A 22,272-nucleotide genomic window follows, 5' to 3' on the forward strand; every position below is an offset into this window, starting at 1 on the left:
GTAAAACTAAACGGATATAAGCAAGAACTGGAGAGAGTGAAAAACTTGTAAATTGTGGTTCTATGAAAGATTAACATGGGCTGTACACCAGTTGTTGACAAATGTGTTAAATGTAATTAGATGTCTGGTTGGGAGGGAATTGGGCGCAGAAAGAATTGCATTGAGGAGTATTTATATCAGATTAATTAGATCAGTATTAGATTATGGGTGTGTGGTGCTTAGATCTGCAGCAAATATCTCTCAAAAAGTTAGATCACATTCAGTATCAGGCCTTGAGACCATGTTCAGATGCCTTTAGAACAACTCCAACATCAGCGTTACAAGTTGAAATGGGAGAAATGCCACGAAATAAGAACAGCTTTCACTTCTTAAGGCCTTCTGAGTTAATTTACAGGGTCATAGTCAAGATCATCATTAAAGCCTTGGATGGACAGATACTCAGAAAGCAACAGAACTATAAATATCTCAAATAAACACCGTTACCTGCAATACTACCGTGGATTGATATACCTGACATAGATTTTACATGAATGGAAAAGAAGAACAAAGATAAAGAGTTTATTTTGAATTCACAAACAATAATGGCTTATACAGAAAGTCACTGCTACAGTTACATACATGTAGTCTTCCTACCACTCAAAGCGCTTTACGCTACATGTCATTCACAACCATTCACACATTCACACACTGATGGCAGGTGCCAGCTGCTCATCAGATCAACGGAACTAATCAAACACAGAACACACTGGGGGTTCAGGATCTTGTCCCATGTGGGCTGGGGGAAACCGGGATCGAAGCGCCGATCTTTCGATTAGTGGACGACCCGCTCTACCACCAAGCCACAGCCGCCCCCTTTACAATGGATCGAAGAGACGAGACCATTGACTATTATTTTATTATTTTATTCATTATTATTAACTTTTGGGGTCCCGATCATAGACTTCATATACAGTCTATGGTCCCGTCTCTCTACACCAATTGGTGGCGGTGATGCACCATTTCGTTGTTTACCAACCGCCAAAAAAAAACATAATGAAGAAGAAGAAGAAGAAGAAGAAGAAGAAGAAGAAGAAGAAGAAGAAGAAGAAGAAGAAGAAGAGGCGGGGGGGAAATTCTGATCACGTGACTACCCTTGAACCAGGAAGTGCGGTGGCAGATACACGGTTATATCAAAACAAATCAAGACTAGCCTGTTGGGGTGCTGAAAATTATTTTTCCTGTGATCACCTGAAACCATATTCGTCTTGACATGGATGGTATGTCGTGTTTTAACAGCTGAACGGTCAATCCTGAGAGACGGTCCCTTATATTTTAGCTTTAATTTACTACCAATCCAGTGACAGCTAGCTTACATTAGCTTGTTAGCTTGGGTGGGTGGTTAGCTAGGTTAGCTGTCAGACCTGTTTTAATTTTCAGTTCATTCGTTTATAATATCTAGCTAACTGCCAGACTGACTATTAATTTGGCCTTTGGTTTGATTTAACATCTTGTCTTAACGCTGGCTGCCACTGAATCTTTTCTTAGCAAATGACTTATATTAGGAATGTCACACTCCATTCAGAATTTGATTAGTATAGCTTCGACAAACGAAGACACTTCCTTAGGTTTGCACTTTTACAAAAACATGAAGACTTATAACTGAAACATACAGTAGCTCATAGCACCAGGGTGATCAATTAATTCTTTTTTTATTATTGCCCCTCTTAGGGACATTTTAATTGAGCTTTATAAAAATATGATAATAAATTCGCAGTGAATAGTGTTTTAACGTTTTCCCATTACAGTAACATTCTTTGTTGTTTTACTGTATTGGTTGTTTTGTATTTTCTTGATGTATTGGTTTGTATTTGACAGCATTTCCCCCATTGTGATTTTATGGTGTTTGTGCAGTTTCTTTGACAAAGAGCACCAGTCAGAGGCTCCCACAAAATCATAAGTGGCCCCTAGGGGACAGTAGTCCCATTCACACATCTTTGAGAGGGAATGAAATACATACAGTATTGTTAAGACCTAAGTTATACATTACCAATAGGGAGCTGCCTGTGTCAGGGTTAGGCAGAGACATGAAAAAAGTAAGATTATTTAGGTAAGGCTATAACTAGATAGCTAGATAGTTATTTTCAGCTACTGCTGGAAACAACCATAAAGTGTGGGGAGTTGGTCAGAAGTAAAGGGTGCTTATATACATCTCCTTCCTTTCCACTCTGATTTTTAATGACAGCTGTACTTGTTCAGTGAAAATGTGCTTACCTTAAAAGCAAAGAAAAGACAGACCAGAAAACTCCATTTCAGTTTACCGGCAATCTTGTTTAAGTATATAATGTCACCAGACACTGTATAGTTAATATATTGCTACAGACAATCCATTGTGACACTTTACACTATATACACTCCATACTCCTAACTCTGCCTCTCACTGTCTCTCCACAGAAACACTCTTCCAGCTAAAGGTATGTATCTGTTAAAATGTTTAATCGTATCAGGTTGATATAACTTGTACAAGTGGATTGTTTATTTATTTTCTCTACATCTTTCTCTTTGGTTCACAGTTCACTTCCAAGCAGCTTGAGAGATTGGCCAAGAAAGCAGAAAAGGAGTCTGAAAAGGAGCAGGCCAAGGTCAAGAAGGTGAGCAAACTGGCCCAAGCTTGATTGATTAAGATGCATACCATATACTGTGATCACAATCTCCCACCATGTTCTATTCCGTCTATTCTAAGGGACCTTTGTTGCATGTCATACTCCTGTCTCTCTTCCTTCATCATTTTCTGTTTCATCTCTACTGTGACCTCTCTAATAAAGGCAAAATGCCAAAAAAATAGCCTTAAAAAAGGCAAAGCTTCATTTGGTGCAAGTACATAAATGCGGGAAAATGTGGATGAAAAACAAATTAGCAGAGACAAAAAGTGAATTGTTAGCAGTATGGATTGTTTTTAAGGTTGTATTTAAAGTAGTCTAACCAGCAGTACTCTTTTTGGTTCACTTACAAATGCAAAGCATCCAGACTGATATCATCTGCATACAGAACATCTTTTACAGTTGTACAATGTGTTATGTGATCTTTGCAGTTGGCCTGTAGAGGGTGATGGTAATGCCTGGGTGCGGCTGTGCCAGTAACTCTTTTTTTCCAGACTTATTAAGTCATTGTATATACAGCCCCAAAACTGACACATGGCACTAAAGGGTTATCAGACAAGTCAAAAACATAATACAGTGAGTTTACAGTTATAATTTAAATGCATTTTAAAAACAAATACAGTATAAAGCTTTTTTCCTTTTCCTTTTACCTCCAGTCAGTGGTTAAAAAAGAGAGAAGCTTTTTATTTTTTCCTTTACCTCCCATAAGTTGATGAATTAATTGAAACTGCCAAATAAACTTAACTAAAAACATCTAATTATTGTTAGCTAGCTAGCTTTGTTAGCGGTAGCTTGCCAATTAAAATATTTCAGCTATCATTAGAAGAGGGTATACAGTGAAACCACAGCAGTACACAGTATATGCATGATTAACATTTCCTCTACTGGTGCAGTTTTATGACGAAAGTTAGCTTCAGCTAGGCAGCTAACTGAAAAGGCTGGTGGTCAGTGAGTTTAAATACCAGTGTTTTCAGTTAAGCTAGCTAGCCACACTGTCCTCTTGCCCCAGTGTTGTTAAAAAAAACACATACATCCCACCGTAGACCAATATGAAAAATAAAGTTAAAAATAAAATTAGCTAGTAAGAGATAAACAAATGAGTAAAATGAATAAAGTTTTAACTTATTTTAGAACTTATTTGAGGTAAAGGAAAAAAATATAAACCTTTTTTTTAAGGAGCTGATTGAGGGTTAAATATAATAATATACACAATATAAACATAGTTTATACAAAGATATGCATTCCTTTTTACACTAAATGTTAAATATTTAATTAACAGTAACATTTATTGATATATTCAGTTTATATTTTAAACCTCTCTGATGACCTTTTACGTTTTGGAGCTCCATGATTGAAACAGATTATAATATTTATGCACATCCTAATGGTCAAATGCCTAGTCAGCAGGGTGCAGTACAACTTTAGAATTGAGCAAGGAGTGCCTTGGTTGTTTTGTGAAATTGGTGTGTCTCATTATTTCATTGATGGCTAATTGTTTTTAGAGTTCAATATTTCTGCTATAAGGTTATTCGGCATCTCTGCTCCTGATTTAAATGCATGTTTGGTTTGGAGATTGCAGAAGAGATGTCCAGATGACTTATCTCTTGGAACAATGGGGTTACAACTATCCCTTATTATCTCACTGGCCAGATATATTTCCCTGTTGAGTCATGATAGTCTTCACTTCTCATATCCTGTCTAACAGCTCACATGCATTTGAAATGCAGCAGCTGCCGCTGCTGTTTGTTTTTATTGCTGTTGAAAGGGTTATGATTGTTGATATTATTAACTTTATGTGAGCTACACTCTTCATGTTATCCACTCAATGAAACTACTGGAAAATAAATCTAGAAAAATATACAACATGAATATTAGACATGCTATAAAACAAAAAAGAATAAAATAAGTTTACAAGCAATATTATTTCAAAAGTAACTTAAAAGATTACTGGCCTGATCTGATCAGGCAGCACAATCTACACCATGGACAGCTAAAGCTTGATCAATGAGTTAATTAAATAATTCATTTTGGTTAATTGGTGTTAACTGTTACAGACAAATGCTAAACACTTGTAACAGCTCCATAAATGCAAAGAGGTGCCTGCTTTTCTCTATTTCATATCTTTATTTTTTGTGATACATTTTTTATTGTTTTGTATTTTAAAACAAAATGAAACATGGTTCAGTAGCGTATCGCATTGTGGTCCACAACAGTACATAGTCACACCAAAGATGCATCCTCCCCAATACATAGTGTCCACTTCCAGTGTTTGCTCACAACTTGTGCAGGGGAGTAGAACACAAGAACACACATCAGTACCTGCAGACACATGGCATACATACAGTACATGCCAGCTGCAAGGGGAAAAATACAAATAAATTCCAAAGCAAAATGTCTTTAATTATGCAAGAAAACAATTATTAGCCTTAACAAAGCTAAATGCTTGTAGTTGACCATGTCCCCCTAACCATAAGTTGGTCAGTCTAAATTAATCATTTGAAGACTTCACTTTTGGATCTGGTAATATCTAATGGGTGTTTGTCATTTTTGACATATTAGAGACTTGGTAAAAGTAATGGAAATCATCATTAGCTTCATAATAATAATATAAAAAGAGATCTAAGCTTATGTACAATGTTGACACTAAAGATTATGCAATGGCGTTTCTGTGTGTCAAGTCTTAACAGGTTTACATATGTGTACATATACATGGAAGATTATACTAAATGAGGTATACTAAAGGTGTACTGCAGATGAATTTTTTTGAGTTAACAGTATCTTTGTCTCATCACCAGGCTTTGCAACAGAAAAATGTGGATTGTGCCAGAGTTTATGCAGAGAACGCTATCCGAAAAAAAAATGAAGGACTTAATTGGCTGCGCATGGCGTCTCGAGTCGACGCAGTGGCCTCTAAAGTTCAGACTGCTGTCACCATGAAGGGAGTAAGTTACAGTGTTCAGTCAGCTCACTAATACATGCTGCCTTAGATTTTATGCAGCTTTACTATATGTTCAAAATGTATGATTATAAAGCAACTGTTTTCATATTACCACATCACATCATTCCCTCTATTTTGATAAGCTTGGGAGGCTAGAACATGAGATTTTTTCAGAATTAAACAAATACATTATAAAGGCACTTTTTTCCCATCAGGTGTCCAAAACCATGGGCCAGGTGACCAAGGCCCTGGACAAAGCTCTGAACTCCATGGATCTCCAAAAGGTCTCTGCAGTCATGGATAAGTTTGAAAGCCAAGTCCAGAACCTCGACGTCCACACCTCAGTGAGTGGCTGCAGACTATGTACATTTGTTCTTGTTCTGATAAGGACTTGACAAGTCATGTCTGAATTGAAGTCGTAAAAAATCAGACCCAGTTCTGCACTATCTGGCCCGAGTTTTCTTTTGTCCTATCCCCACGCGATCCATCCCTCTCTTTCCTACACCAGGTGATGGAGGACTCCATGAGCTCGGCAATGACGCTGACCACGCCTCAGGAGCAGGTGGATGACCTGATCCACCAAATAGCAGAGGAGAGCGGCCTGGAGGTGATGGACCAGCTCAGCCAGCTACCTGCAGGAGCCACTTCAGTGGGTGCAGAGAGCTCACGGAGCCATGACAAGGAGGACCAGCTGTCTCGACGGTAAGGACTAGTGTCTGTACTTGGTACAAGAAAATATGTGCCATCCCGTAACTACTGGGTTAAGCAACATCTGTGTGTCTGGCTCATGTTTCCGTAAGCAAGACACTGAATCTTCTCACTGGTAAAACTCTTTTCATTCTCTGGAACCAGGCTAACAAGTAGCACATGAACAGGCAATTTTGCAGTTAGAATAGAGCATGAGATCAGGAAATTAGATTGCACAGCAAGCTACCACCCCCCCCCACCCCCCCCACACACAGAACACTACAGTACTGTTGTGGTTGCAAAGTCAGAAGTGAACAAGAAAGAAACACTATGTGCAGCTCAAATGGAGAAGCTCAAAGACAGAAGGAAGATACTGGGTTGTAATGTGATATGGGTTATCAGAATAGTCAAATGAACTGTGGTTTGGAAAGTAGACAGCTATTTGTCATGTTTTGACCAAAAAAAGAAAAAAACTAGAAGAGTGCACTCAGTAGAGTGCAGATCCCCGCCTGGCCTGTTATCACCAAATGGCGTAGGAATAACACGCCAATGTCTTAAGTAATTACGCGTGTTTTCAAAACGCCTTTATTGCTTTTCACGTGTCACTTCACTCCATTTATTATCTAATGACTTATACTGTACAGCGACGGTGTGTCATTTTACGCACAAATGTCATAGAGCAAAAATGTCAGGTGACGTAGTATAAAGAGCGACAAAGTCCGTATGTTAACTTAGGTAACATATTTAACTTGTGTCAGGTAACTTAAAGCTAGAGTGCAGGACTTTTACATATAAATGAACGTCCATTACATTCAAGCCCTGGCCAAACGAGTTCACACAATGCTGATTAAGCCTATCACCGCCAGTTAAATCGCTCTGTATTTGGCAGTATACCAGAGTTTTTAAGTCTGCGCTGGTGCACCGGTAATGATGTGTTTTACGCTAACCAGCAATGATTGGTTTGCCGGAGCAGAAGCAGGGAGCAACCCAGAGCCATGTAGAGAGCTCCGCAATCTGCAATTGCTGTAAAAAAAAAAAAGGTCCATTGGAGAGAGTGTTTATTATTGAGAAGGGACTGAGAGCATACACAGATGTCATGTTACTGCTCGTGGACAGGTTGGTAAAATATTTGGAGTAGGTTATGTAGCTATTACATTATACTCTACCTAAATAATGGATTATTGTCCTGGAACTGTGGAGATGTATCTGTATTTTTGTGGGCGAGCTCACTGTAGGCATAGATCATAAGCATGCATAGACAGTGTTTGTGTAATTATTCTCACTGCCAGAAGAGGGAGACAGAAGTTCTGCACTCCAGCTTTAACTTACATACCTAATATGGCTGTCAAGATATCAGATTTTCACTACACGATTATCATGGCCAAAAGAATACACAATAAGGATATTATCGAGATATCTGTAGAAAAAAAAAAGCTAGCTAGTTACTGCGTCTTCTTTTTTACGTTTTATGGTGGGTGCCAGTGTTAAGGTGCATTACCGCCACCTACTATGACAAAGCGAGAACGAAAAGAAAAGAGCTGTTGGATTATTACACGATATTATCATGTGTATTACTAACATGATATCAATATTTAATTTTTAAATATCGTTAAATATCGTGACACCCCTAGTACGTAACTTAACTGGCGTAACTAGCGTACTTATTTTAACCCAAACCATGATCTTTTCCTAAACCTAAACCAAACTGCAACCATTTCACAACATTAACCAACGTTACCCAAATGACATGCGAAAAGCTTAAAATGCGTAGACATTACACGCAAAATGTGCTTTTATAGTGGTGTGCTATTTATACGCCATCCCATGATATCACGTTAGTCTGGGGGCATGTGGGTGGGGAACAGGGAGTGCAGGGTAGGCTGGGTGTCCAGTGTGTATGCATGAGTGTAATGGAATGAAGGGGAGACAAAATGCAGGTTACTTTATCAAAGTGTAAGCAAAGTAGACAGGCTATATGGAGACAAAACAGCAATGTAAAATGTTAATTTCAAAGGGAAAATGCCAACAAAAGAATCCGCCAACACTTAACATGACGTTGTCCCTAGCGGAAACAAGATTCTACTGAAGCAGTTGTTGATCACTTGTGGCCCCTAACGGCCGGTTAAGTGGAGTGAGGAGTTGAAAATATGTACAGTTACATATACAGTAAAAGTAGGCTTTTGCAGTCCTAACTTCAGGCTGCCAAGTACAGTATATTCTTAAAATCAAGGAAATAATGGTGTATACATGGTGTTTCCTCCTCTTAGTTGGTAGGTAAGTGGTCATTAACGTTTTGGTCGACTAAGAATATCTACAGATGGACAATAATACTGGAAAAAGAATTTGACAAATATTTCACTTAAATTAACCAAACAATTAGTTGAATAAATCATTTAATAGTTAGTTAGTTGACTAAGAATTTCTTCAGTCAAGGACAGCCCTGATAGTGTTCGACAGATGTTACAAATTTGATCATAATTGTACTTTTGACTGGCACTGAGACTATAGATTAGTGGATTAGCTGGCCAACAGAACTTTGATCAAGAACTATTTTGATTATTGGTTAATTATTTAATTAAAGCAACTACAAGGAACTTTCATTCTGTGTTGATTTTGGCGGCCCCTGTTGACTAAAGCGGTAATGTTTCCACTGCCTTGTGTCGTAAAGATTTTGATCTGGCCAGTGCGTGCATTTGTTTTGCAAGCGAGTGAAAGAATGACGCAACTTATTTTTAATACTATTTTTATTTTTTTAAACACAGCTGTTTGCAGGTTGCATAGCGATGAGGTAATGTATCTATTTTTCGAATCAGTTGCTTGGTAAGAGTAATTTTGTTAAGGAAGCTAAAGTTATCAACATTCCCTAGTCATGGTATGTCTTCATAATAATAAGCTAACATCAAGATATAGCTCAGTAGCAAGTCCAACATAAAATGTTACGTTATAAGCCAGTTGTATTACAGTACTGTCCACTGTGACGATACCTCCATGGACTGGACAGCCAAATAAAACAGACATATTACATACTTGTCTAGGAGGAAGAGGGCCAGTTCAGGATCAGTTTTGAATCCTTTCAAATCCCACAATTCTCTTCATCTGTTGAATGACCGACCAAGGTTGACTCGTGTTTTCGCCCGTGCTCTATCACTGTCCCTTTTTCTCTTTGCTGATCCTGCCCCAGTATCGGCCATAGGGACAAAATACAACGTCAAAAATAAAATTCTCTAAAGACAATCTTTAAATCTCCTCCTGCTTCCTTGTAACTGGCTAACGTACCACTCACTGTGGAACTTTGCGTCAGAAAATGTGAACGTAGGCTCTTCCATGTGCCGTAAATCATTTAGTCTGATTTTGCAGGGAATCGGACCTGGCATCAAGAATAACTATATAGAAAGAGCCAATCTTCTCGCTGATGGTCTCGTTTGCTTATGTAGGTCATATAGAGGCATCAGTATTAAATTGAGACTGTTTCATAACCAGTTAAAAACTCCTTGTAGTTGCTTTATGTCGATGATCAAGTCAAACATTCACTGGTTCCAGCTTCTCAAATGTTAGGAGTTGCTGCTTTTCTCTGTTTTATATTGCTGTAAATTGAAAATGTTATGGTTTGGGACTGTTGGTTGGGCAAAACAAGAAATTTCATGGTGTCACTGTTGACTCTTTTTGTTTTTTACAATTCTCTATCTCCCAGCCCCGGAAGAGCTGCTTAAAATAATTGTACTGATGTTGATTTCAGGGAAGTGCTTTGTTGTCTGCTGTGCTATTGTGGTGGGCTTTCTATCTAATCACAAGTTATTTCTAGAAAGCATAATTAGGACACAACACAGGGACCAGCTTTCACATGCCAACCTGTCAGTTCCTCATTAAGCAGGTGTTAAAATATAAATGTGTTGTTGTTTTCTCATTATTGACAGGTTTCTGGCAGGAAAACGTTTTGCTAGGTTGAAAGGGTCTGTTCTTGCTTCATGTTGAAGCAGGGTGACAGCTTAAAGCTAATATTAGTTAGTCAAGAAAAGCTTGCTGTAGATTTATAATCATTTTTCTGAGCCCCTTTGTGTAGAATGATTATGTGCTCATAGCATCTTTCACACTATTCTGCTGGTCAGTATTGGGGCCTCTTCCCCTTTTGCTTAACCAGTTCCCAGTACTGGAGGCATGGCCCTGTCCACATACTTAGCTACCCAGAGTGTACTGCAAAACCATTTTCCTCAAGATTTGTGATTGCTTGGTCTATCTTAAGTGTTAGCACTCATTTTATCAACATTGTGTTTCTTGTTAATTAGATTGGTTAAACCTGATAATGATTTTATTTTTTACATAAACACATAAGATAAACAAAAATTCTTGATAAAGGTCCTTTTTTAATATGTTTTCTAAAGAATTGTGACCAAGATATGTACTGAGCGGGACATATTACAGTCCGATTTGATGGAGATTCTGTTTCTGTTTCTGCTCTGCAATGTCTTGTTTCTTATCGACCAACGTTTACGCAGATGCCTGTATATCAGCGATAAGCTAATATTAGCCTGACAGATTTATTAGTCTAGCTCTATTGTAAATCCAACTCTGTACAAAACCTATAACATAAAGTGAGACTAGTCATTCCTGTTTTTTGCCTTCATCATTAAATTCTATTTTTAAATTTAGGTAACAAGTAGCCAGTGCTCATGTGTTTACAAGTAAAAAGCAAAGGTTGATTTTCATTTGATTTAGATGTCACACCCACACACCCACACACACTGACAGTTGGGAAATGTAATTCAGTGTAATTAACTTTTAAGGCTTGTATCTAATTTCAAAAAAGCTCCAAAAAATTAACCTCTCCCACATTTTTTACCCGTTCCAGGTTGGCTGCTCTGCGGAACTGAGGGATCCTCCAGGACTGGTGACGGGGCTTACAGCTGTGTGGAAGCAGGCAAGCTTAATGATGGCGACAGGAGCTGTGTGTGTTTCTATTGAACTGTATCTACCGGGAGGACTTAATGAGCCTATCGATTACCATCCCCCTGCTCTATAAATACACACACACACACACACACACACAGAGGCTAGAAATACCACCTGAGAAGGCATGAATCTCTCTCTTGTTCACCTTCTCATTTCGATCCATCTATTCCCGTTTCTTTCGTCCCCTCCAATTCCCCATTGGATCTTGTTTTACCTTTCCCTTTTCTCCCTCCTTTTTTCTCCCTCTTTCTCCATCACCACCACCACCTCCTCCTCCTGTGGCTACACTACTCTCCAGTTCTCAAGTCACACGCTTTTGGATGTATGCTTTGTACAAAATAAGAAACCCATTTTACAAACTATATAATGTACAATGGTGAAAAGTTTTAATAAGCAGTTAAAGTGATTATAAGGGAGGTGGGTTTCCCTGGCTCTCATAAGACGCAGGATGGGTTAAAGATGTATCTACATGTTTTTCTTTTTTTTTGGCTGCTGTCAGTCAGAAATGATTTAAATGGACGAATCTGTTGGGAGGAAGGAGACACAAATTTAATGGGAAAGAAATATCAGTTTTTGCACTTTAGTATTTGACAAGTTTTTAAAATTTAAAATAGACAATGACATGTTTGTAACACTAACAAACATAGTCTCCTTCCCTCATCAGATTCATCCAACTAACAACAGCTTCATGACATTGTTATAACACTGTATACAACAAAGGACAATCCTCAAAATGAATGATTTTTGTGTTGTACTTTATTTTTGATCAGATTTGTTGTTTATTTCTCATGCCTGTATTCAGACTTTTTGCTTTGAACGCCTTATTTGGGTTTCAGGTGCTTGCATAGGTGCTTCCCCCGCCAGTGCCTGAAGGACAGTAGTTTAGAGAGCGAACAGCAGCAAACTCAAATTCAACACACATTGGTCAGAACAAGGAATGTTCCGTTCCTCTTCCTGCCAGACAAACCTGAGATGTTCTTGTCTTGGCCAGCTTCACTTTAACACTGACTGTGATGAGTGTGAGCTCCAGTTGCCTGATCTCTTTTTGGTTTGGGGTGTTTGCTCTTCCCCAGCAACACTGAAACCTCACTCAGATATTTTTGGAAGCTTCTCTGTCTAAAGTAATCATACCCACCTGTCTCAGTCCCATCCCAAACTGTTTCAGGAGAAGACATCAACTAAGAGAAGGGACGTACATGCTGGATTTTTTTTTTAATTTGTTTCAGGTAAATGAGGCGGTTTGTTCGACGATGGTTTGCATCAATAGCAGGTGATATTTAAAGAAAGAATAATAAAATGTACAATGACAACAGCGTGAGTTAACAAAAGACTGGTTCCTTTTTTCTCTTGTTTTTGGAGATCATAGCTCTGTATAGAGTTGCCTGTTAAATGCTTTGACTGGTTTTGATGCTTCCTGCTTTGGGCTCTCAATGTAGACCAGTGAGAGGGCAGGCAGGCCGAAGCCAGATCTCCACCTGTGACAGAGCAGCTACACCCTCTGATAATGTCTTCAGTTTGTTGTCCATTTTAACATGGGGAGGGTTTATTTATACTCAAAGTTCAGCAGACCTTGCAGCATTTTTGTTTTGTATATTTATCTTGTGAAAATAAAAACTTGCCCTCTGATGCAGTTTTTTCATTTGACTTCAGTGGTTTGTGTGTTGAGTGCAGACAGACGATGCTTGAATTGATGTGTTTGTGCTGTATATACAGTAGCCTGATGTGTTCAAGCAACAGCAGATGGCACCAAAAGCGTGAAGACAAAGGTGTCGGCTGCAGATGCAGCTTTCCCCACAGACACAAACAGTTCTTGAAATCCACTGATACTAAAAAAGCCTTTCTCCTTATATCTTTCATGCTATTGGCTTGCCTACTGTAGCTTTTGAAGGCTGATCAGAACTAAATCTCTTTAAAGCTGTACTAATCGATATTTTAGGGATGGCAATGTCGGTCGGTGCACCACTTTGGTCCAGACTGAAATATCTCCACTATCTTCACTTAGTATCCAACTACTGTTGGATAGACTGCGGTGAAATTTGCTACACATGTTCAAGCCCCCGTCAGGATGAATCGTAATTACTTTAGTGATCCCCTGACTTTTGATCTGACGCCACTATCTGGTCAAAATTCCAATTTGTCCAATATGTTCGTTTGTGACAAAAAACCAAAAAATATCATGGTGAACATAGTATAAACATATCTGCTTAACAACAGCATATTAGCATTGTGTGCATGTTAGCATTGATTAATGTTAACATGTAATGTGAAAGGTGTCGCTCATAAGTAGAGATCAATTCTAGAGTAGAGAGAAGAGTTGGTTTGAAAGAGGAGTCAAAGAAGCCATTTTTGTGAAAAAAGAAAACTTCTTTAAACAGAAATGGTGGTCTGAGATTCAATTTGGCAACCGTTTACCACAGTGTATTAACACCATGGGCAAGCCAGTCATATGCTAATCAGGTATTTAACAGTGATGAGGGAGGTGCAGCCAGAAAACAATAGGCCTGATTACTGGGCCATCATGGAAACAAAAGAAGGGCAGTTTCAGGTGAAACTAGGCAGGGTAAACAGCAGACACTCAGGAAGACTCCTTCCTGGGGGCAGGGCTTAAGCAACACAGAGTAGCTTAAATTTCTGAGTTCTCGGACCATTTTCACAATTGAGAATGACTTCCGGATGGGATCCGAAACGTCTTGATTCTGAAAACAGTGTCCAGATGACTACGACTGAAACGTTTTCTACGATGTCGCTCATATACTATCACCATCTCCATGCAGCTCTGAGTTTTGTGTTTTTTGCATTTTTTGGGTCTTTTTGCTCATTTCTGTTGTTTTCCACCTCATAAATGCCGCTCTCATCAACCTTGTTTCCAACAGCAACAGGTAGCTGCTTTCAGCCGAAAATCTCTGATAAACACACTGTACACTAACTGTCCAACATCAAACAGCAGACAAAGTAGCGACTCGCTGGTATAGTGGAGCATTTAGCAGCTAAAGAGCCAGACTTTTTTCTCAGGAGTTGATGAAGATCAAAACAAGAGCTAAAAGGAGAGTGACTATTGGACTTACATTCATGAGGTGGCCAAATGAACGATTGTGTTGCTTCATGTTTGCTGGGTGTGTAAATGTTTGCCTCAACAATTTTGTAAGGTGATAATATGTCAATAATGTGTTTGCAGCAAAAATCAATTAATGCAGCTTTAATTTAGACTATTAAAATGTAGATTAGTATAAGTATAATTAACAATTTAGTATTTCTCCATTAGAATTAATGTGTAGCGTGGAGAATGCTTTTCATGTAACAAGAGTTACAAAAATTGAACAGTTAAATTAATGAATGAAATTAGGGAAAAAAAGAAACATTGTGAAAATTTCATACTTTTTTAATGGCAATTCAGAAAATTTCCCCCTGATGCCTGAATTAGACACTTTTTGCAGTCCCTGTTTATCTTTTACAATTTTTTGGCTCAAGTTGAAACATTTTCATTTTGTGCAGACGCTTTGCCTCAATTTGTGCTGCCCAGAGCAAAACGATGTATATTCACATCAACTCGTGTTTTTGCATTGGCTTCTTATGTACTCGCACTACCTCTAAAATTAGTTTTGTTCAGTCTGGACTCACCTTCAGGCAGGTAAAATCCTGGCTACGGCCCTGTTTATGACATACTGTTGCCAAGCCATGTAGCTGAGGATAACCTTGTGTGGACTGGTGCTAAATTGGCATTTCAGGACAATGCTTTTGGATTATTCATCATGGCTGCTTCTGATTTCATTTGCAACACGAGGCAGATCATAACTGCTGCTCTGAGTTGTTTCATGAATATTCACACAGATGCAGTGTGTTTAGGCAAAGGCAAATAGAGGCTGCTGTATTCTCTGGGTAAACAGTTGAAACTGCAGCACTAACAGAAAATATTCCTGTTATTTCTTACTGAAGCCATTACTGGGGAAAGTGTCAAGATGGCCGGCGGTGGAATGTAACTGAGGGGCTTTTTTTGCATTCCTCTTCACTCTTTCTCTGTCCTTCTCTCCCACTGTCTTTCTCCTTCTCTGTTTGTGAAATAAGTCACGAGGTAAATTATCATACCATGGGTAAATAATTAGACAGCCCGGGGAGGGGAGCAGCACAAATGCCAGGCAGAAAATGTGCGTGCCTGGCACCCCCATAACAACTGGCTGTCGCTCCATGAAATGTCAAAGTAGAGGCCAGAGCGATCACCCAGCAGGTTGTCGTGGTGTGCACTGAGTGTTTCCACCGCGGACTCCCCCGCCTTTTCTTTTTCTGGAAGCCTTGACTTAGCCAAGGTGACAGAAGGAGGACACGCAACTCATGAAAACACAATAGATGACGAACAAGCTGTCCCAGGACTGACTTTAACACAGTGAGCGGTGGCTGTTGATATCCAGGATAAGCCGAGTGGTGTTCTCACTGGAAAGTACCGACCCAGTGACCTCGCTGGCCCGTCCGGGGAAGAAAGGTTATAAATTGAAAATGGCTTTTAAATATGTGAGTGACTCCCAGCAGGAGCCAGTTACTATAAAAAGGGATGCTCAGGGTTATGCTTACAGAGTGCAGTTCCCCTTTAATGCCACATTCCCAAGATGGGCGGCAGTGTCAGGTTTCCCGGTCGTGTCTGCTGTTTGCGTATGACAAATAAGCAATAGCCTACTTGGCAGCGGGTTTGTAACTGGAAACTGCTCAGGGAGTGTGACTGTGTTGATTTTCCTCCATGAGCATAATAGATCAGTGTCACGAGATAGCCTACTACAGGGATCAAATGTCAGGAAACAAAAGCTGACAGTGAAAGTCCGGATTGAGTGGGCAATAGAGGAGCGACTCAGATGTTTGCTAAAGAAAGACAAGTGAAAGTGAGAGGTGAGCTGGAAGCAGTGACAACATGACAGCCAACAATCCCTGTGGTGTGCATGACTTAGGTGGTGTTATTATGTCTTCAGTTTCTAGCAATTCCGCCATTTTACTTTGGTCAGGAAATTAACTGCATGTCACCCTGTGTCTTTATGTGATGGGTAATCCCCGGCTGCCCCCCCCCCAGTGGATAGAAACCACGGTGTTCCCTCTCCCATGTGACCGCCCCTGCTTATTGGCCGAGGGACGGGGAGAGTTGACGCTTTGGGCCGCTGCGATTGGATTAATAAAGGGTTATGTCAAGGTACCAGACAGAGAGAGAGGAAGTAGTGGGATTTTTCTTTAAAAATAAACGATTTGTAAAAAGTAAGTAAACATACTGTACATAACAATTTGGAGAAACAGTAATAGATAAGGAAACATTAATGATCCCATTGTGTATTAGCATTATGGCTGGATAGACCTTATGGGTGGCCCTGGGAAGAAATTAACTGCTGGGCCCTTATTCACCCCAGCTCCTCCACCTCTGTGCAATGTGTACAGTTTGTCTATGCAGGAATCCTACCAGGCCCCAGATTTGCTGTGTGGTAGTTTGGTTAAACACACATATTTAGCAAAATCCAACAAAAACGCACAAAACTGAAACAACGGTTGTCTTTAAAATAGATTTTAACACACTTGACAACAATGCCTCAAGATCAGGTAATACTTTTGTAATTAGCAGCGTTTTTCTTTCTTTTTTTGCTGCATACAATTGCCCTTACAGGCATAAAACAAGTTGTATTGAATTTAATTGAATTGATAAAGCAGGACTCTGGCCCTTATCATGTCAGTTGATAATAAACTAGCACAAACCAGTTGACACACAAGACTGGAGCCTTTGGGACCCCTGGAGTTCATACTATACAATTCAAGAATATGATGTAAACTGTTTATTTCTGCTCTGTTCTCTAAATAAAAATGTAATACAAATTGCAAAAATTATGAGAAATATAAAACTAGTTACTGCGGTTTGAATTTTAATTGAGGCCATATACGGTATATCCATGGCTGGATTAACCCCAAAAATTTGCTGTTGGGCCCCTAATGACCCCCCACGTACTGCCCTCTGTACCATTTGTATGTACCTTGTTGCCTCCAAATTCCCATGATGCCAGTACTGCCAGAACCAATACTCCTATGCTGGAATAACACTTCATTTGAGTTAATTTGTGGTAACTTGATTAAACACAAGTTTAGTTAGAAATGTTCACCATGTGAGCACAATTAAAGATAACACAAGCTCTTAAAAATAGATTTTGGTCCTATTTACCCAGTTGTTAATCCAGCTTTATATCCCACCAATGTACCTGAATAAAATAAAGGGGTTTTATTTTGGCATTTCATGACCGGAAGTCCGAGTATTACTGAAGCTAACTTTACGAAATAGCTCTGAGCAGCAAGCAAACGGCAGCTGAGCTACGATGCTCTCAGTTTTCATCAACCGGGGAGACAATACAAACGGAAGACGAGGCGAGGCTTTGTTTTGCCTAGACGGACATTTTAGCATCGAGTAGACAAAAGGGAGACCGTGAGAGACCTGTGCGAGTGTGTGTTTCCTGTGTGCCGGGGGCTGTAGAGCTGGGCTCGGACAGGACAGGACAGGGCGGGGTGATGTTTAGGTTCCGGTATAAAGGCATCGAGAAAATGGGAACAAGACGAGATGTAGAGCCGGCTGCCGACGCTGTCGTTTTATACAGAAGAGTAGAATGAGAAGTTTACCGTCCCGGTGTAACAGGGCGGCGGTGTAGGCCGCTGGCGTGGGAGAAGCGTGTCTCTGCGGCGCCCCTCCGCCCCCTGCCAGTCAATAAGATGGGGACGCTATTTACATTCTGTTGTCTCTTCCTTATTGCCGGCGGAGCAGACCGGGCGTGGGCCACCGGAAACCTAACTGTCGACAGCAGTAACGACACCAACCTGACGGCCGACGGCAGCAACAATATCAGAATCGGGGACGGGTCATCGCAGGAATTCGAGTTCCCCGAAAACACCAACGGCGTGATTGTAATATCCAGCCAGTACCGGAGCGCCGCGGCCAGCAGGAAGGGCCGCCAGAGCTGGAAGCAGACCGTGATAGTCCGCTCCCTGGACCCGGAGGTCCTCTCCATCCTGAATGTGACGGATAGCGGCCACGCAGGACCGGCCAAGAGCTATATTATAAGCATTCGCTCCGGGTTCCCAGGCAGGGCTCAGCTGCAGATCCAGCTGCTGGACCTGGACCAGGATTCGGTGCCGGTTCTGATCGAGGAGAGGACAGATTACTCCATCAGAGTGGCGCCCGGTAATGATGACCCAGCCACCCGGCTCAGCCAGTCGGGTGGCCTGTCCCATTTTTCTGAGAACCCTGTGCTGTTTGCCTTGCTGCCCCTCATCTTCGTCAACAAGTGTGCCTTCGGGTGCAAGGTGGAGGTGGAGGTGCTGCGGGGTCTGCTGAGGAGCCCGGTGCCACTGCTCCTAGGGGTGCTGGGTCAGTTCCTGGTGATGCCATTGTACGCCTACTGCGTGTCCCGGCTGGCCTCACTGCCCAAAGCGCTCTCCCTGGGCCTGGTCATCACCTGCTCCGCCCCAGGTGGTGGGGGCGGCTACCTGTACAGCCTGCTGCTGGGAGGAGACGTCACCCTGGCTATCTCCATGACCCTGGTCTCCACGGTGGTGGCGGCAGCAGCCATGCCTTTGTCATCAGCTCTGTACGGTCGGCTGCTGGGTGTGCACGCTGCCCTGCACGTGCCATTTGTGAAGATCCTCGGCACCCTCCTGTTCATCGCCATCCCCATCTCGCTGGGCATGCTGGTCAAGCTGCGCCTGCCCGCCCTCACACGCGTCCTGCTGGCACTCATACGACCCTTTAGCTTTGTGCTCATCGTAGGTGGCATCTTCATGGCCTACCAAATGGGCGCGTCCATCCTGGCCAATGTCAGGCCCCAGATTGTGGCAGTTGGGGTGACGGTGCCTTTGCTGGGGCTGGTGGTCGGGGTCATCCTGGCCAAGATGGCGGGCCTGGCCCCACCGCAGAGGAAGACGGTCAGCATCGAGGTGGGCGTCCAGAACAGCCTGCTGGCACTCGCCGTCATGCAGCTGTCCTTCCGCCGGGTGGAGGCCGACTTCGCGTCCCAGGCGCCCTTCATCGTGGCCCTCAGCAGCACCTCGGAGATGCTGCTCATTGTCCTGGGGTACTTTGCTCAGCGGAGGTTGTGTCGGTCTGCCGTACCCAGGAGTGACGCCTGATTGTAGCCGCAGTTTTTTTTTTTTTTGTTCTGAACTTTTTGAAGATTGAACCCTTTCAAACCTGTGGAAATTTGGTGTCCCACAGTCTCGGCTACTAGACACCCAACAGTCAATGGACGTTTTGTGTTTTGTCGTTGTTTTCGTATTTTTCATGAAAACCAAAGGCCTTTTACCCCTCTGAGACCTTTTTTGTGTTTATTTTACAGTATGTACTTTTTGAAATCAGATTATACTGTGAGGTACTTAATGTAAATATTCCTAAAAAGAGAAATACCTATAAAAGAAAAGATATTTTTGTACCAGATTACTTTTTGTAATCAAAAAGCAAAGACTGATTTGCATCATGTTTACAAGAGGTCCATGTGTCTTAGCCTGGGGGAGAATTTTGGGGGTTAAGCGGAATCATTTGAGATCAAATGGGAACATGATGTTTTGAAAGTATTTGCTACTGATTGTGTTTCCTGGATCTGCGAATCCATGTACTTGAATATTAGAGAGGAGAAATGAAGAAAAAGTCAATAAAAAAAAAATGTTAAAGCAGGCTTCAGCTTGTCAAGAGTATGTGTGCCACGAAACATGTCTAACAGGTCTGTGTTGCAACAGCCGACTGTGGCCAGGCTGCATTTGATGCATTTGACCTAAATATCAACCTGTGGCTGGTTGCACTTAGTGACTGTTTGCTTTCATTTTTGCACACAGACGGTAGAACTAATGGATGTTCAGTGTTTTGCATACTTAAAGACCAGCTTCACAGTATGTGTTGAAACTCCCATGTGGAACATTTTGCCACATCAAAGTTCTGATATTTTTGGATTAAAGCTACTGATACCAGTTTGCTTCTCATATTTAACGAATTTAAGTGTCATAATCTCATGCCAGACGTAGCAGGAGGTCACTGTTTCTTCTTCACCAGTAGTCTCGTTCGGGGGTGAACAAGCCTCTGAAACAGCATTTACACGCTCACGAGAAAGTAAAACTCTCCACTGAAACCTGAATGAAACACAAACCTACACAAATGGTGTGGAAGCAAATGTTGCAATTGTTGTTTTCCAGGCAACGTGTAGTATTACGATTGATTCAGACAAAAGGTAGCATGATCAATAAATGAAATATGGCTACACTGACTGCAGTACTTTGGTATATGGGGGGGGGGATTTTGAAAAAGTACACGAATAACAAACAAAAAGCCAGTATGGACAGTATGTCTGTGTGACATGCCTTCAGCTTAGTCACTTATTGTACCAGAGGACAAGGTCCAGTTTTTCTCAGCTTATTCTTGCTGAATAGAAAGAACACAGCTGCACCGCTGACAGCAGGTTCAAAATTCAGATGGTGCACTCACAAACAACACAACAACCTTCCCATTCCCGTCTTAAGAAACAGCTCACAGCTCCAGTGAATGAGGGGGAAGGTTTTATACGCAGGTATTTTTATGTCAAGACTGCATTTCCTGTTTACGCGTCAAGAGCAGCAGACTTGTGTGTGTGTGTTTTCTGAGGGAGTTTAGTAGTGGAAAACAAGAGAGTTCAGGCCTGCTGTTTCGACGGAGCTCTCAGGAATGTAGCACATCTGTAAAGCCTCCAGGCTGAGCTGAAGCTGAGTCTCAGTCAGTGGTGTGTTTCAACTCCTGTGGTCGCCTCTGCTGGTGGAGAGTAACGAAGTACATTTCCTCAAATACTGCACTTTAGTGCACTTTTGAGGTATTTGTACTTTACTTGAGTATTTCCATTTTCTCTCCTTTATACTTCTACGTCACTACTGTTCAGAGGTTTTACTTTTTACTCCACTACTTTGATTTGATAACTTTAGTTACTTTGCAGATTCAGAGTAATGATACATATAATCAACAAATAAATGATGATGTAATATTGTAGATTAAGATACAACTTTATTGATCCCTGGGGGGACGAGCTACCCAGCAGTATATAAAGAAATGAACCTTTACCGGCTGCAACATTAGTGATGAACACATTAATATTGTAATGTATATTATTCTGAAACGGGCCATTCTGCATGATGAATACTTTTACTTTTGGTACTTTAAGTATATGTTGGTGTTAATACTGTTTTACTTTTATTTAAGTACCATTTTGAATGCAGGACTTTTACTTAACAGAGTATTTCTACACTGTGGAACAATACTTACAAGATCTGAGTCACCTCACAGAGGAGGGGAAGTCCACTTCTCTGAGAATGATGAATGTAAGAAGAGCAACACGATCAGGTCATGACCGCTTCCCTCTTCCTCATATGTTACGTCACCTTTTTGTAGGACTGCTATTAATTTGTGTCAGTAGAGGCATGAGTCATGGACAGTTATTTCCTGACCTACCTAACTGGAACTACATACATTTATGCAATCAGTGGAAACTAAATAGTTTGCTCAAAAATGTATTTTATTCTTTAAATACTTGACCTTTTTTATTTTATTTATTTATATTTGGGCCTCTGTAAATAATATTATAAAGAGTACAGTGTAGACCTGCTTTAGAGGAAAAGTGCAATGAGATAACTTCTGTTATAAATTGGCGCTATATAAATATATAAATAAAACTGAATATTTATCATCTAGAAAAAAACAACAGTAAATTAAAAAACAATATTTGTGACAATATAGGAAAGCTCAGATGTGACATTTTACACAAACTAATTTATGAGAAAGATTCACTCATTCACTTCTTAAAGTATAATAATCTGCTGAACAAGTTCAGGCACATATGTTTCTTTGATTTTCATAATGAAACCGTTTTCCTCCATCTTGTTCCCTCTGAACTGAAATGTAATTTGTTCCACGGTTTGGATTTTCCCTATTTTTTTTCTCTCCAGTTGTAGGTGCATGGAAAGGATTTCTGTAACACAAATAATTTGTAATACAAATTCGACATCCACAACAAGAGACTCTCTAATCCTTTCTTCAATTTCTAGAATAATTTCCCC

General features: G+C 40.7%; 2 protein-coding genes across 2 annotated transcripts; both read left to right on the forward strand.

The window, feature by feature from the left end:
* Window positions 1–1,087: 1,087 nt before the first annotated feature.
* Window positions 1,088–12,834, forward strand: chmp1a (charged multivesicular body protein 1A). Its single transcript, XM_044191808.1, has 7 exons — window positions 1,088–1,256; window positions 2,431–2,450; window positions 2,550–2,627; window positions 5,432–5,578; window positions 5,790–5,918; window positions 6,083–6,276; window positions 11,108–12,834. The coding sequence occupies exons 1-7, from the start codon at window positions 1,250–1,252 to the stop codon at window positions 11,127–11,129; spliced, it is 597 nt and encodes a 198-aa protein (XP_044047743.1). The 5' UTR covers window positions 1,088–1,249; the 3' UTR covers window positions 11,130–12,834.
* A 4,626-nt stretch (window positions 12,835–17,460) lies between these two features.
* Window positions 17,461–20,459, forward strand: slc10a3 (solute carrier family 10 member 3). The gene has a single exon (XM_044191809.1). It carries the CDS (start codon window positions 17,923–17,925, stop codon window positions 19,333–19,335), a length of 1,413 nt encoding a protein of 470 aa, XP_044047744.1. The 5' UTR covers window positions 17,461–17,922; the 3' UTR covers window positions 19,336–20,459.
* The last annotated feature ends 1,813 nt before the right edge of the window (window positions 20,460–22,272 follow it).

This window comes from Siniperca chuatsi, linkage group LG4 (genome assembly GCF_020085105.1).
Source record: "Siniperca chuatsi isolate FFG_IHB_CAS linkage group LG4, ASM2008510v1, whole genome shotgun sequence".
Classification (NCBI taxonomy): Eukaryota; Metazoa; Chordata; class Actinopteri; order Centrarchiformes; family Sinipercidae; genus Siniperca; species Siniperca chuatsi.